The sequence below is a fragment of the Prionailurus viverrinus genome, chromosome A2, assembly GCF_022837055.1.
Source record: "Prionailurus viverrinus isolate Anna chromosome A2, UM_Priviv_1.0, whole genome shotgun sequence".
Lineage (NCBI taxonomy): Eukaryota > Metazoa > Chordata > Mammalia > Carnivora > Felidae > Prionailurus > Prionailurus viverrinus.
The window spans coordinates 75,793,302-75,807,673 of NC_062562.1; the positions used below are offsets into that span (position 1 = coordinate 75,793,302).

General features: G+C 44.0%; 1 protein-coding gene across 2 annotated transcripts in view; it reads left to right on the plus strand.

The window, feature by feature from the left end:
• AMPH (amphiphysin) overlaps positions 1-14,372 on the plus strand; it is a 250,025-nt gene that overhangs the window by 158,682 nt on the left and 76,971 nt on the right. For both annotated transcript variants that reach the window (XM_047851074.1, XM_047851075.1), the window contains exons 7-9: positions 1,905-1,990; positions 11,703-11,778; positions 12,660-12,742. In XM_047851074.1, coding sequence (XP_047707030.1) covers positions 1,905-1,990; positions 11,703-11,778; positions 12,660-12,742 — 245 coding nt within the window. The remainder of the gene's footprint in view (positions 1-1,904; positions 1,991-11,702; positions 11,779-12,659; positions 12,743-14,372) is intronic.

Here is a 14,372-nt window from a genome sequence, read left to right on the forward strand (position 1 = left end):
TAAAGCAAATATTGCAGTAAAGCAATCAGATGCATGTTTTAGTTTCCCGGTGCAAACAAATGTTATGTTTATGCTATACTGTAGGCTGTTAAGTGTGCAATAGCATTATGATTAAAAACACAGCGTGCGTATCTTAACTAAAAACACTTTATTGCTAAAAAAATGCTAACCATTACCTGAGCTTTCAGTGAATCATAATCACTGATCCCAGATCACCATAACAGATGTAATAATAATGAAGATGCCTACATATTGCAAGAATTACCTGAATGTGACACAGAGACATGAAGTGAACAAGTGCTGTTGGAAAAATGGCACCTGTAGACTTGCTTGGTGCTGGGTTGCCACAGACCTTCAATTTGCAAAAATGTCAGTTATCTGCACATTACTGTAAGGTAAAGCACGCGCACACACACACACACACACACACACACACACACACACACAAAACAACCGAGGTATGCCTGTATTTCCTTTTTGAAGGAGATTGGAATCAGGACAGAATTTCAACTGCATCATGGTACCTACGGGCTGCTTTCCATAATTCTTAATTAAAAAATAAGGTTCTGCACGTTACCATAGAGTTCACGTGGCTGACACTGACTCCTACATTTTGATCAAAATAAACCTTGGCCCCCAACAATCCTGCAGGGTCAGTGAAAGTAACATGTTCCCACACTTCCTTCTGTGTTTGTAGTCCGTAGTTGAAGCTAAAAGGCAGATTCAGAGAGAAAACCAAATTTGAAATGCTAAGATATAACCTGTGATTGTCAGAGAGCCCAGCTATGGGCTAGATTTGTGGAACTGATTCATTTTCTTTTAGAAAACCCATTTCCACAGCTTTTACTCCGTATGCCCATTACTTACAGACACCAACTAACTGACACCTGGTAACTACTCGCTTTGCTCCCAGTCTTGCCTCCTCCTGTCTGCCTACACACAGCTGTCTGAATAGTCTTTCTGCCTCACATCTCTAGATCTGTTTCCCCACTGCTTGTCTTTTAATGGCTGCTATTGCCTGTAGAAAGCAAATCTAAGTTCCTTAGCAGGCGTACGAGCCCTGCACAACTTGGTGGTTGTTCATCCTACTCAACTTTCAAATTTTCTTTCCCCTCTGCTTCCTCCCTACACATATCCTAAGCTAGAGCCCCCGTGACCCACACCTCAGTTCCCGAGCGGCCATGATAAGAGCTCCGCTTCGTGCACAACCCCATAGATGCCAGGCACCACGATCATCCACATTGTCATTTCTTAATAGTCACAATAGCTGTGAAGGAGGCATTACCATCTCCCATTTTATCAATGAGGTATCCAAGGTGAAGAAAGTGAAAACAGCCTCCCAAGTTTCCACAATTGGTAAGCTAGGATTCTGGCTACTAGGGAACGCCACCTTCGTGCATTGGAGTGTCTGTCCACCCCCTTCTTTAGCAAACATTTGCTGATTCTTCAAGAGTCCATTAGAATATCACTTTCCCTGTGGAACCTTCTCTGTTTCTATACCATCTTCCCCAATAGCATGCTCTGCAACACTATCTTGTAATGTAATTATTTTCACTTCCCGGTAGACTGGGAGCTCTTTGGGAAGCATCCGTGTGCAGTATCCAGAGCAGAGCAGTGCATGTGACAGTTAACCTGTTTTGTGGTATGAATAGGTCTGCCAGATTACAAAAGCACCCATTGTAATTGAGTCAGTTTCTGTGTCTCAGTAAGACTTCGTGTTTCTTATCGGAAATGGTTTTGTGGATTATAACCAGACAAATTTCTGTCCTTCTCAAAATGTTTCTTGGATGCCATAAAGCTATTCCTATTTTATGTTCAGTGCTGTTGTTGTACATAACAGTGGCTTGTGTTTCAGTGAGATTTTTTTTTTTTAGCGTAAACACGTGTCAATGTGTCCTTTCTAGGCAGAAGAGGAATTTCAGAAAGCACAGAAAGTATTTGAAGAGTTTAATGTTGACTTACAAGAGGAGTTACCATCGTTATGGTCAAGGTAAAGTTTCTGTGCAGGGTGTACGTGTCCCATTTAGAAGATCAAGAAGAGGGGATGTGATGCTTCAGGGCCATCGAACCTGGCAAAACGTTCTATGTATCTATATATCTGTGCTTTTCAGAATGGTAGCTACCTGCCACACGTGGCTGGCTGTTGAACTCTTGGAATATGGCTCGTATGGTGGAGGAAGTGAATTTTTAATTTATTTTGCTTTGACTCATTTAAATTTAAATAGCCACACGAAGCTAGCAGCTGCTATATTGATGACACAGTTTTTAGACCTTGATATGTTTCTCAAGCGGAGTCTCCCATCTCAGAAAGAGGCAACAGGAGAATTGCCCTTAACTTTGAAATTTACAGGATACCCCATTAGCTCTTGGTAGAACTCCCTTGATCCCAAGGGGTCATCTGGTCTTCAGGCTTTGATGCCAAACCCTGTGCTTTCAGCTCTGACCTTTTTAACCTGAACTGCATTCCCATTTTAAGCACTAAATGTTTTTCTTTTATGGTTACTCTGCATTTCTCATGGCATTAAGTGCATTTTCCATCCCTCGTCTTATTTTCCCCCCTCAATGGTAGAACCAAGAAGCTGTTGGATGCAGTGGGGACTCCCGCCTCTCAGTTTCCATCGGCACCTCATGCGACCATGCCATATAAACACATTTGCACTTGCTATGCAACATTGCTTTAAGACAAATCCTCTGGCCCGGTTTCCAACCAGACTGGCATCCTCAAAACCTTCCTATCTAAAAATTCTGGAGGTCCTACTTATCCTTTAAAACTGTAAGCGTTTTGAGGGTCTAGGGCAGAGTTTGTCCATGTTTGTGTCCACTCCGTGTTTATTTTTGAAACAACTAGAGGATATTTCAGCCAATTCACTCTAGAATCAGCCTGTAGGGCATCCCACTTCAATGTCCAGCCATAACCCAAGGTTCAACATGTGTGAAATTAACTCCTCACTCATCTGAATTTACTCATTCTTTCCGCACCTGCATTTCTCTTTTTGGTACTGTCATTCTTGGGCTCCCCGCCTCAAAGCTTTGGCATCATTAACTATGGGAAGCCAGAGGACCATCAAAGGAATCAATTTATCCTTTCTCTGTGGTCTTCTGGATTGGTCTCTGCCTCCGTATTCTCATTGCCACCACCCATCCCCTCATCACCCTCCTGTTGAGGCAGATATCTATTCGTAACTTTCATGGAGTCATTCGTGCCTATTTAAAACCACAAATCATAGGGGCACCTGGGTGGCTCAGCCAGTTGAGTGTCCGACTCTTGATTTTGGGTCAGGTCATGATCCCAGAGTTGTGGGACTGAACCCCATGCTCAGTGCAGAGCCTGGTTGAGAGTCTCTCTCTCCCTTTGCCCCTCTGCCTCTCTCCTCTGCTTGTGCTTTTTCTCTCTCTCTCTCTCAAATAAATTTCAAAAAGAAGATAAAGTCACAAATCATATGAAATTATGGGTTTTTTAAGAAGTATATTTTTTCATTCTTATATTTCAAAAAATACTTGTATCCAAAATCTTTATGCACATCATTGGCACCCATGTCTTTGTCCTCATCAAGGCTGACTCATGAAATGTCAGCCAGGAGTTCTCCCCAGCTTATCATCTTCCTCAAGATCCCCAACACCAGTTGTGATTTGCATACAATTTAAACAGTTCTCCTGTTCATTTCCCCTCTAAAGGAATTTTTGTGATCTCAAATGTCATTACTTACCCAATTGCTTTTTAAATTTTTTTTTCAACGTTTTTTATTTATTTTTGGGACAGAGAGAGACAGAGCATGAATGGGGGAGGGGCAGAGAGAGAGGGAGACACAGAATCGGAAACAGGCTCCAGGCTCTGAGCCATCAGCCCAGAGCCCGACGCGGGGCTCGAGCTCACGGACCGCGAGATCGTGACCTGGCTGAAGTCGGACGCTTAACCGACTGCGCCACCCAGGCGCCCCCCCCCCCAATTGCTTTTTAAACTGATCTTTATGAGAACTTAGGTACCACAAAGCTCAACACTTCCAATTATGAGATAATACTCCCAGGAAAATTGCCAAAATTCCCCAAAGGTGGGTATTATTTGCCTTAATACGTATTGGGTATGGAACAAAAATATTTCTTCTTAATGTTCTCGATAAGCATCCTAAACTAGCATTGACTGATGAGGTTTCAGGCTTATGTGTCTTCCCCAGATAGTATTTGGTCATTCAAAATAAGTAATTGTCAGAGTATCTTGTAATATGACAGACTTTAGAGGAATTTAAACACAATGGGAATATTTGAAGGACAAGTTTTGGAGAGAAGCCATTCCCCTTATCTGCCATATACAATATAAATACTTCAGTGCTCTTTATTTTTAAATGTTTATTCATTTTTGAGAGAGAGTGTGAGTGGGGGAGGGGCAGAGAAAGAGGGGGACTGAGGATCTGAAGCGGGCTCTGTGCTGACAGCAGCAAGCCCGATGTGGAGCTCGAACTCACGAACCGTGAGATATGACCTGAGCTAAAGTCGGAAGCTCAACCGAGCCACCCCAGTGCCCTGCTTCAATGCTTTTTAATCCACTGTGACTTATTTCTGCACTCAAGGGTTTTTCCTTTTTACGTCAGTCAGGTCCTGCCCTTTGATCCAATCCTAGCTTGGGCCTTTGTATATACTCTTTATATATACCATGGTTTTTGACTAGACCTACATTATTCAACCGCAGTAATTGTATGTACTGTGTTTATACGAGAGGAAAAGAGAGCGTTCATTATTGTTGAATACTTTGTATTTTCCAGGTATCAGTTTATTCACTTTACACACATAACCTCTAATCGTCACAATTGCATATATCCCCACCTTACAAACGAGGAAGCTCGGGATCATACTGGTTAAACACTTTGCCGAAGATCGTCGCGTTTATACGTCCTGAAGCTGGCACTTAAAAACACTTCTGTGGTGTTGCCTGTAAATCCTGATTGTCTGCATTTAGGACTTCTCCTTATGTAAAATGAGACCGTATGCAGGCTTTCATAAATAAAGCTTAGTTCATAAAATTGTCTTATTATACATATGTTTTCTTCCCAGCCATATTACTCCACCTTGAAATTGCAGTCATTTGTGTCTTCCGGCCTCCCTGCTATGGTGGGTTGAGGAATGAGAGCTCCGCTATTTAAGGAAAGTGCAGAAGTCCCTGAGAAGGAATGATCACAGATGTAGGAGGAGGCCCGGGAGAGTAGTATCTTAAAAAGCCCAAGAATGGCGAGAGTTTTAAAAGTGAAGGCGTGCCAGGAGAATCATTGACAAAACGGAGGTCAAGCAGAGGAGACTAAGGGTGTATTGTCTTGGTGAGCCTCCAGACAGGCTCCAGCTGATGGCGGGGTCAGAAACCTGACTGCAGCCATTGGAGACGCCATGGTTGATGATGTAGAAGGATGTCATCTCTTATTTGAGGATCTTGACTATGCTGGGCCTGAGGAATAGTGGTAGCAGATACAGGGGGAGGAGTGGGCAGGGGAAGCCTTCTAAAATTAACCGGTATCATTTTGAGGGGCTCGGTCGGTTAAGTGTCCGGTTTTGGCTCAAGTCATGATCTCGCGGTTCATGGGTTTGAGCCCCGCATCGGGTTCCGTGCTGGAGCCTGGAGCCTGGAGCCTGCTTCCGATTCCCCCACCCTCTGTCTCTCTCTCAAAAATAAATAAGCATTAAAAAATTAATTTGAAACAACTGGTATCATTTTGAGAAGCCGACAGTGGCGGCGGCACAGGTTGGGATGATTTAGGACTGGGGATTTCTGGAGCCAGTAGGGGACAGGGGGATAAAGACGAGGTGTTGGCACAGCGACCAGCCAGTGGTGAGAGGTATGCCACAGGGCCCGAGCTTGAGAAAGCAAGATGCCGAGCCTGAGGGGGACGACAACCTGGAAGGAAAGGGGCACTGATCTCAGAGAGATTAAGAAAAAAATCAACAAGTGGAACGGAAGTGAATGAATGGAGGATCTTGTGGTCTAGGAAATTAGGCCTCTTGATTGTCTCCTATCAGTTGTGAGCCATGGATGGCAAGACCCAGGATCCGCAGCAGAATTTATTTGAATAAGCATGTGAGTTACGAGTTTGTTTCTTGGTTTAAGAGTCGGATGTCGAGGTCTGCTGTGTTCGTGTTAGGATTCGGTGAAGGAGAGAGAAGGGAATCAGGAGATGTGCGCTGTGGACAGTCAGTGGGGTGGCGGCCTGGGGGTTGGTAGATGAGCCGTACAGGGCCGAATACATGCGGCATGAATCTCAGAGGAGGGAGTGTCAGGGGCCCAGAGGAGCAGGGGCCAGCTAGGAGAAAGTTCTTTGCTCTCCCACTCCACCCCCCTGGTAAGTGACGGATGGCACAGGATGCTTCTTCCTTTGCAGGGGGTTGTGGTGAGGGGGTCGCAGTGACCCCCCCCCCCCGCCCAGCCCCACCCCTGCAGATTTCCCTGAGGGAAGTGCTGAGGGGAGTGTCCTGGCCTGCACTGCTGTGACAGCTCAGCTGACAATCCTTCCCATTGTTTCCAAGAAGAAAAAAACCATCTTAATAAAGAAATTAAGTGGGGCTTGAGAGCTAACCTGAAGGGGCCTGAGGATGCCTCAGAGGAGTCCTTCGGGGACATGGTAATGTCTTAGTCCCTTGTTTATGAAGAGCGTGTGGAATACCTCGCAAACACATAAAAGCAGTACTCTGTGGATGTCTGGTTCCCTGCTGGTGGCATCAGGTTTTTACAAGCCAAGGGCAACAGTCAGCATATGCCCTTCCAGTGGAATGAGTGCCACGTTTGTTGGCTCATTCGTTCATTCACTGAATATTTACTTGCACACCTGCTCTGCCCTGGTGCCGTATCAGGTGCTAGGCCTGTAGTAGTGACCTGCTTACAGGCAGGCCCTACTTTGAAAGAGTCTCCAATTTCATAACTTGAAGAAAACCCTTATAGGACGAATTACATCAAAAATGTCCAACACATTTTTTTCTAAGTTAAACACATCCTAGTTGACTTAACTTCGAAATTCTAAAATGAGCCACAAAAATATTAGAAAATCATTTGATATCTATTTAGTCGTGTTAAACAAGGTCTTTATTTCTTTCTGGCACCACACCACTTATTTCTCTAAATAATAATTGATATAAACAAGATACACTATATATCAGAAAGCAAAACTAACAGGTAGAAGAACGGGAATTCTTGTTTTTTTGCTTAATGTCTCCAAGAATCACTATGTTTAATAGCAGTTAACCTTCTAAATAAAAGGGGGGGGAGCACTAAGAAATGAACATAAAAAATGAATAGGTTACTCGCAAAAGAAGAAATATAAACGGCTATTAAGTAAATGAAGAAAAAAGTATTAACTTTAATTGAAGGAATATAACTATAAAAGGCAGCCGGGGGCAAACTCTCGCCCATCATATTCCCGAAGGTTTTGTGCAACTTCGCACTGAACGTCAAGGAAGTAGAAGGACCCCGCCCCCGTGGGGGCAGCTTGGAAGTGCACACCAGAGCCTCTGTGGTCTGTGCCTCTCACACAGCGTTTGCACTCAAGGCACTTATTCTAAGGAAATAGTCGAGCCATGCACCGAGTTTTAATTCGTAGGTCATCGTTAGGGTTTTGTTCGTCATAGTGAAAAATCAATGAAAACAAAGCAGTCCCCGCCAATGAACTTCAGCTACACCCCCTCCCCCATCCATCTGCGCCTGCCGTCTATTTAAATCTGACCCTCCTTCGGGCCAGCCCAAGTTGATCCTCTCAAGCAGACGTTCGCAGCTGGCACAGGGCCTGTCAATTCCCCCATCTTCTCAGTTCCTGTAGCTGTTTCTGTCTGAACCTACTCATTTTTGGTATTCAGTTGTGTATGGCCTCTCGTGGTAACTTTAACATTGGCATTCTGCGTCTTTCACTCACCAGCGTGGGTGAAGTGTGTGTTCATGAATCCTCCCCTCGGGGACTCCTGTAAGTGGACTGTGTGTTCCTGGAGCCCCCGGAGCCCACCCCTAGGCATGAACCCAGAGTGGATAGGCCCTTCGTTGAGTAATTGAATGACGGGAGGTATGAGGAATGACTGGTTGATGGGGGTCCTGAGTTGGCACTTACCGTGCCGCCGGAAGTCTTCTCTGCCACATATGATGAGCTGGACCCTCTGCCCAGTGTTGTCAGCGCACCTGCAGACTCCCCTCCCATACACGTGCTGCTTTGTTAGCTTCCTCAAACACAGGTCCTCTCCATTCCCCTGTCCCACACATGGCTAGGGGCTGCAAATAACCACTGCCTGCAAATAAACGCATACTTCACGGTCGGGAAGATCCCCTGCCCCAGCACACAGGCCTGCCTCACTATTCTTATCTCCCAAGCTTCTGATCTGACCCTCCCAAGTAGTTGCTATTTCCCAAACACCTTGTGCCAGGATTTTCTTTATTATTATATGTCTGTTTATCTATCTATCATCTATCAATATATACACACAGACACACATATACACACACACACACACTGGAATATTATTCAGCCATAAGAAAGGAGGGGCACCTGGGTGGCTCAGTCGGATGAACGTCCAACTCTTGATTTCAGTGCTCAGGTCATGATCTTATGGTCATGAGATCAAGCCCCATGTCAGGCTCCACGCTGGGCATGGAGCCTGCTTAGGTTTTGCTCGCTCGCTCTCTCCCTCTGCCCCTCCCTTGCTCACTCATGCTCTCTTTCAAAAAAAAAAAGGAGATTCTGCCATTTGGGATAATATGGATGGACCATGAGGGCATTATGCTGAGTGAAACAAACCGGACAGAGACATATGTTCCACTTAATGTTTAGTATCTACAGTGATTATGTCTCTCAATTCACCTATTTTTATTTTGATATGAAATAATATACATAATATATGTCTGTGTGTATATGTATATTCATATATATATGCAGGTGTACGTATCCTGTATGTATATATGCATATACATATGTGTGTGTGTGTGTATATACATGTCACACCTTCTATTTATGTATGTATGTATGTATGTATGTATGTATTTCTTTTAATTTTTTTTAACATTTATTTATTTTTGAGACAGAGAGAGACAGAGCATGAACGGGGGAGGGCCAGAGAGAGAGGGAGACACAGAATCTGAAACAGGCTCCAAGCTCTGAGCTGTCAGCACAGAGCCCAACGCGGGGCTCGAACTCACGGACCGCGAGATCATGACCTGAGCCGAAGGTGGATGCTTAACCGACTGAGCCACGCAGGCACCCCACACCTTCTTTAATCATTCCCCGGTTGATGGACACTTGGATTGTTTTCATCTCTTGGCTCTTATGAATAACGCTGCCGTGAATGGGGCAGTGCCTGTATCTCTTTGAGTTCCTGGTTTCATTTCCTTCAGACGTATCTCCAGAAGTGGGATCACTGGGTCGTATGGTAGTCCTATTTTTACCTCTCTGAAGAGTTTTCCCCAGTGGCTGTACCAATTTCCATTCCCACTGACAGTACACAAGGGGTCCCTTTTCTCCACATCCTTGCTAACACTTGTTATCTGGTCTTTCTGATGACAGCCGTGCTGATGGGTGCGAGGTGATTCTACTGCATGGTATCCCTTGTATGTGGAATCTGGGTGGGGGAAGGCAAATTCATAGAAGTGGAAAGTAGGAAAGTGGATGTCCGGGGCTAGGAGGTGGGGGAAATAGGGAGAGGTTGGTAAAAAGGTATACACTTTTAGCTGTGAGTAAGGTCTGAGGAATGTACAACATGGTAACTATAGCTGATAACACTATATTCTATAATTGAAATGTGCTGAGTGTAGAAGTTAAATGTTCACACACACAGGATACATTTATGAAGTGAGAGCTGTGTTACTTCACTAGATGGGGGAACCATTCACAATTGTGAATCAGGTCACCACAATGTACACTTGAAATATCTCACCATTTTAATTGTCAGCTATACCTCAATAAAGCTGAAAAGATGAAGGAAACCCAAATAAACTAGTCTTCTAAAATAAAAAAAAATTACGTGGAACACGGTAGGAACTTAAGGCACAGGTTAAGACGTAGAAAAAGTAAGCCTTACTGGAGTTTCACATGGTACTTAAACATTATTTCATCTCTGAATCTCTAAATTGGGTTTTTATCTTTTATCTTGTTAAAATTCTAAACCCTAATTCATTGGAGAGAACAGAAATCATGATACTCGTGCTTAAGCAGAATTTCTTGTCACACAGTCCGTGCTTTTCTATTGGTTTTCCTCCTTTTGGATCCAAACACAGGTTCTCCGGTTATTAATTACGAGACCTTGGACAATTAGTATGTCTGTGCCTCGGCTGACCTGGATGTAAATGAGGCTCACTACCCTGGAGGTAGTTACAAGAATTAAGTGAGGAAATAAGTAAAGGTGTCTATTACATGGCAGCTCTTTCTATTGGCTTTAGTGATAATGGAACATTCGTCCGCTCGGCTTATTGGAATCTTGCTCAGCACAAGGCGCGGCTAAATAGGAAGGTCCCCTTTTATCTATGCTTTCATGTCATTGTTTAAATAAGAGGGGCCCTCCTGTGTACAGGCACATTCTTACTCCCCAGTAATAAGTTATTATTAAATAACAAAATTATATATTAAACAATAAATTATTCTTATTACAACCTCCCCCCCCCCCCCCGCCGAGTATATGTTTATTCCATATATCTGGCCTGTCTAATGTTTCTGGCATCTAAGTTCTTACTTGGGATTTAGAATCTCATGAACCAGTCAGGATTCTGGAGTTATTTTTGAGAATGTCATTGAAACAAGAACGTGAATGAAATCAAAGTAGTAATTTATTAGATGGATTCAGAAAGATTGAATTAATACAGTGTCCTCATTTAGAGCAAAGGGAGCCCATTCAGGAGGTACTGGGCTGAACCCTCGGGGTTGACGGGTGTGCTTACTATTAGGGACTTAAAAGTCCCACCCCCTGGCTTTGCTTCACAAACCTGTTTGAGATACTGTGAATGGACACCTTGTGTCTTTATTTGGCCCTCTTACTTTAGCTGAGGAATTGTAGTTAATCGGTAGGTTTTCTATTTCTCCCTGTCCACCACATTTCAGAATCCAAAATGATAGTATGTATATGTCATAAAAATTAATGATAAGCTTCTTTCTCTCCAGCCCTTTACAAGACACACGTCTAAAATGTAAGCAGACTCTTAGGGCAGTGGTTCCAAATGTGTTCCGTCTGCAGGAGCAGCAGCCTCAGTGTTACCTAGAGCCTGTTGGAGATGCAAATCCTAGGGCGCCTGGGTGGCCCAGTCAGTTAAGCATTGGACTTTGGCTCAGGTCCCGATCTCACGGTTCATGGGTTTGAGCCCTGTGCTGGGCTCTGTGCTGACAGCTTGGAGCCTGGAGCCTGCTTCAGATTCTGTGTCTCCCTATGTCTCTCTGTCTCCCCTGTTCACGCTCTGCATCTCTCTCTCTCTCAAAAATAAATAAACTTAAAAAAAAATTTTTTTTAAATGCACATCCTCCACCCCTATCTGAGACCTGCAGAATCTGAAATGCATTCCCGGTGTTCCCCACGGTGTGAGAGCCACTGTCTCCGCACGTCCACTGCCTTTGGAGAGATCGTGCTGTGGGCCAGCAGATGTGGCCCAGTGTTAGTCACAATTATATAAAGGAAACCTGTTCCTAATGCATTTCATTGCCATTACAAATGCGGTTTTGCTGACCGGTCTTTCCCTATTCTTCTTTCCTCTTTGTGTCTCTACATGGCAGACGAGTTGGGTTTTATGTCAACACTTTCAAAAATGTTTCCAGCCTCGAGGCCAAGTTTCATAAGGAAATAGCGGTGGTAAGTAACGATTATTTTTCCTTATGGAACATAAAATAAGTGAACTTTTTTTTTTCTGAAAGCAAATGAAATGGTGTAGCATTGTCACTTACTTGCGAGTTTGTTTTCATAGCGTGTTATTACTCTCAGTGGTATTTCTCCAGTATTCCTCCAGGCCCTCAGGAATCCTGGCCGGTCTTCGTTCCTCTTCCAAAATGCTTTTTCTCCCTGTCACAGTCTCACAGTCTTGTTTTGTTTGGTTTTTGTTTCCAGTCAGCTTTAAAAGTTGGCGTTTAAAAGTGATACTTTTTGAGGCTGAGGAAAAATTGGTATCTGAGCATTCAGTCAGCAGTCCTGTCGTCAGCTAATATTGTCTTAGTTCAGCAGGGTGGTTGTACGACTTTATCTCTAGTAGAGTCAGCAGAAACAATAAGGGTTTGTTTTCCGTTCTGTACTCTGGTTGAGAAATGTATTTTGGTTTTTTAAAGGTTTATTTGTGTTTGTGGCCTTTCAGTTTTGACATGTTTTTTTTTTTTTTTAAATTTTTATGTATTTAGTTTGAAAGAGAGAGAGAAAGAGCAGGGAAGGGGCAGAGAAAGAGGGAGACTCTCAAGCAGGCTCCACATTGTCAGCGCAAAGCCTGACGCCGGGCTTGAACTCATGAACCTCGAGATCATGACCTGAGCTGAAGCCAGACACTCAACCGACTGAGCCACCCAGGCGCCCCTTGACATGAGTTTTAGATTGTCCATTTGCAGAATTTAAAGGTATCCTGAGGCCATCCCTATTGTCGTTAAGGTTCTCAGTTTTTCAGTAAACACTTCCTCCTCTCTTAGGGCAGTAGCCTGAATTGGCACCAGAATGACTTACAGCTAACACACCAATGGTCTCCATCCCTTTAGCTTTGCCACAAATTGTACGAAGTGATGACGAAGCTGGGCGACCAGCACGCTGACAAGGCCTTCACCATTCAAGGAGCTCCCAGGTAGGCCGTGTTCTTCAGACCCAAGTTCATGCAATGCTTGTCGCAATTTCTGCAGTCTGCACCAGCCCATGCTATTTTAATCCTTTTAGAAAACTCTAACACTAAGGAGCCTTTCCACTGTCAGACTCTGTTCTGTGTTCACCTTAACCTTTAGCCTTTAGATTTACTCACTGTGGGCTTTGGTCATTGTCACCGTAGAATTGACTATCTGCCTGTCTCCATTTTCCACGGGACCTGTCGGCCAGGGTATACATTTTTAACACGTAATTTCTGGTTGTGCGCCTGTTACTTTCTTTGGAGAAGAAAGGAATTTCTAAACTCCCAGCACTTAGTCCTTATGCTTATCGTCAGTGCTGGATCTTCAATGAATCCATTTTGGGAAGTAATTGACACCTCACCATCATCTTACCTCCTGACTTGACCTTGCAAACGCTGCATTGTTTCGGTCCTGTTGCACGTTGATTCTATGAGTCAGTCGGTCAAATACACCGATCCTTCTCAGGCATCATATGTTCAAGGAAGGCAGGCTCGTGAGCCTTGGGCTGGAAATCAGAAGACCCAGCTTTCAGGTTTGTGATCCTGCAGTTAACAGGCTTTGCCTTCCTTGAGTGAGTCCATTAATCCTTTGGGTGAAGATCTAATTTTTTTAATCAACAGAAAAAAAAAAAAAAAGATGGTGTTGAACTAAATGGCTTGTAAGGTAATATGCAGTCCTGACATTCTCTATTTGCAATTTCAACATCAATCATCATATAGAGTCCTACATATACCTTTATAAAAACACACACTCCTACCCATGTTAGTGTTTGGATTTCTCTGTAGAGAGCTAATTTTCTTAAATGATACTCTTTGTATTAGCCATCCTCATAATAGTCTCTGCTACAGCTGCTATCCCAAGTGAGCATTTAGGATCTCTTATCCTTCGAAGGGAAAGAACATTCCCTACAAGAACACATGAAAGGAGTGGAAGGAAGCACTGTTTCCAATATAGTATCTCAGCATGAACTTGGAACAAAGAGGAAGTTGTAAGAGGAACGTCGCAATGACATTGGGTGTTTTGGCTATAAAGCACGTGAAAAACTTAGGGGGGTCCTCCCTCGTAGAGACGTGAAACAAACGTGTCTGAACACTTCAGTGTTGCTGAATCAGATAAAATGAAGACAGAGTGAGGCCATGGCCACTTACCAAATGTTCCTTTGGTTTTTTTCAACATTCCTCCGCAGAACGAGGTGGTGAGTGAGCTCAGTGGGCTCCCTGTTGAGTGTAGATTGGATCCGCGCTTCCCGACAGAGGACATGATTGCTGGCACGTAGTCTCAATCATGTGGCCCATCCGTGTTCCCCGCAGGACTCACTCCCTTGAATATGTAGATCATGTTGTGGTGTATGCGCTAGTTTATTTTGGGGTAGAGACGCTGTTCCTTTAATCTGTAGACGTTAGAAGGTCTTAGAGAATAGGATGTGTCCCAAGTGCCTTCCTCCCGTTCATCACCTTTGAGCTGGTCCCACGCCTCTGGCCCAGTGCCAGAAATGCGGTGGGTTCTCAGGAAACATTGCTGACACTCTGCCTTCACATAATTCGTTCGTGCCTGTCAAGGTGTCTGAGTTCAGTCATTGTTTTATAAGGTGTA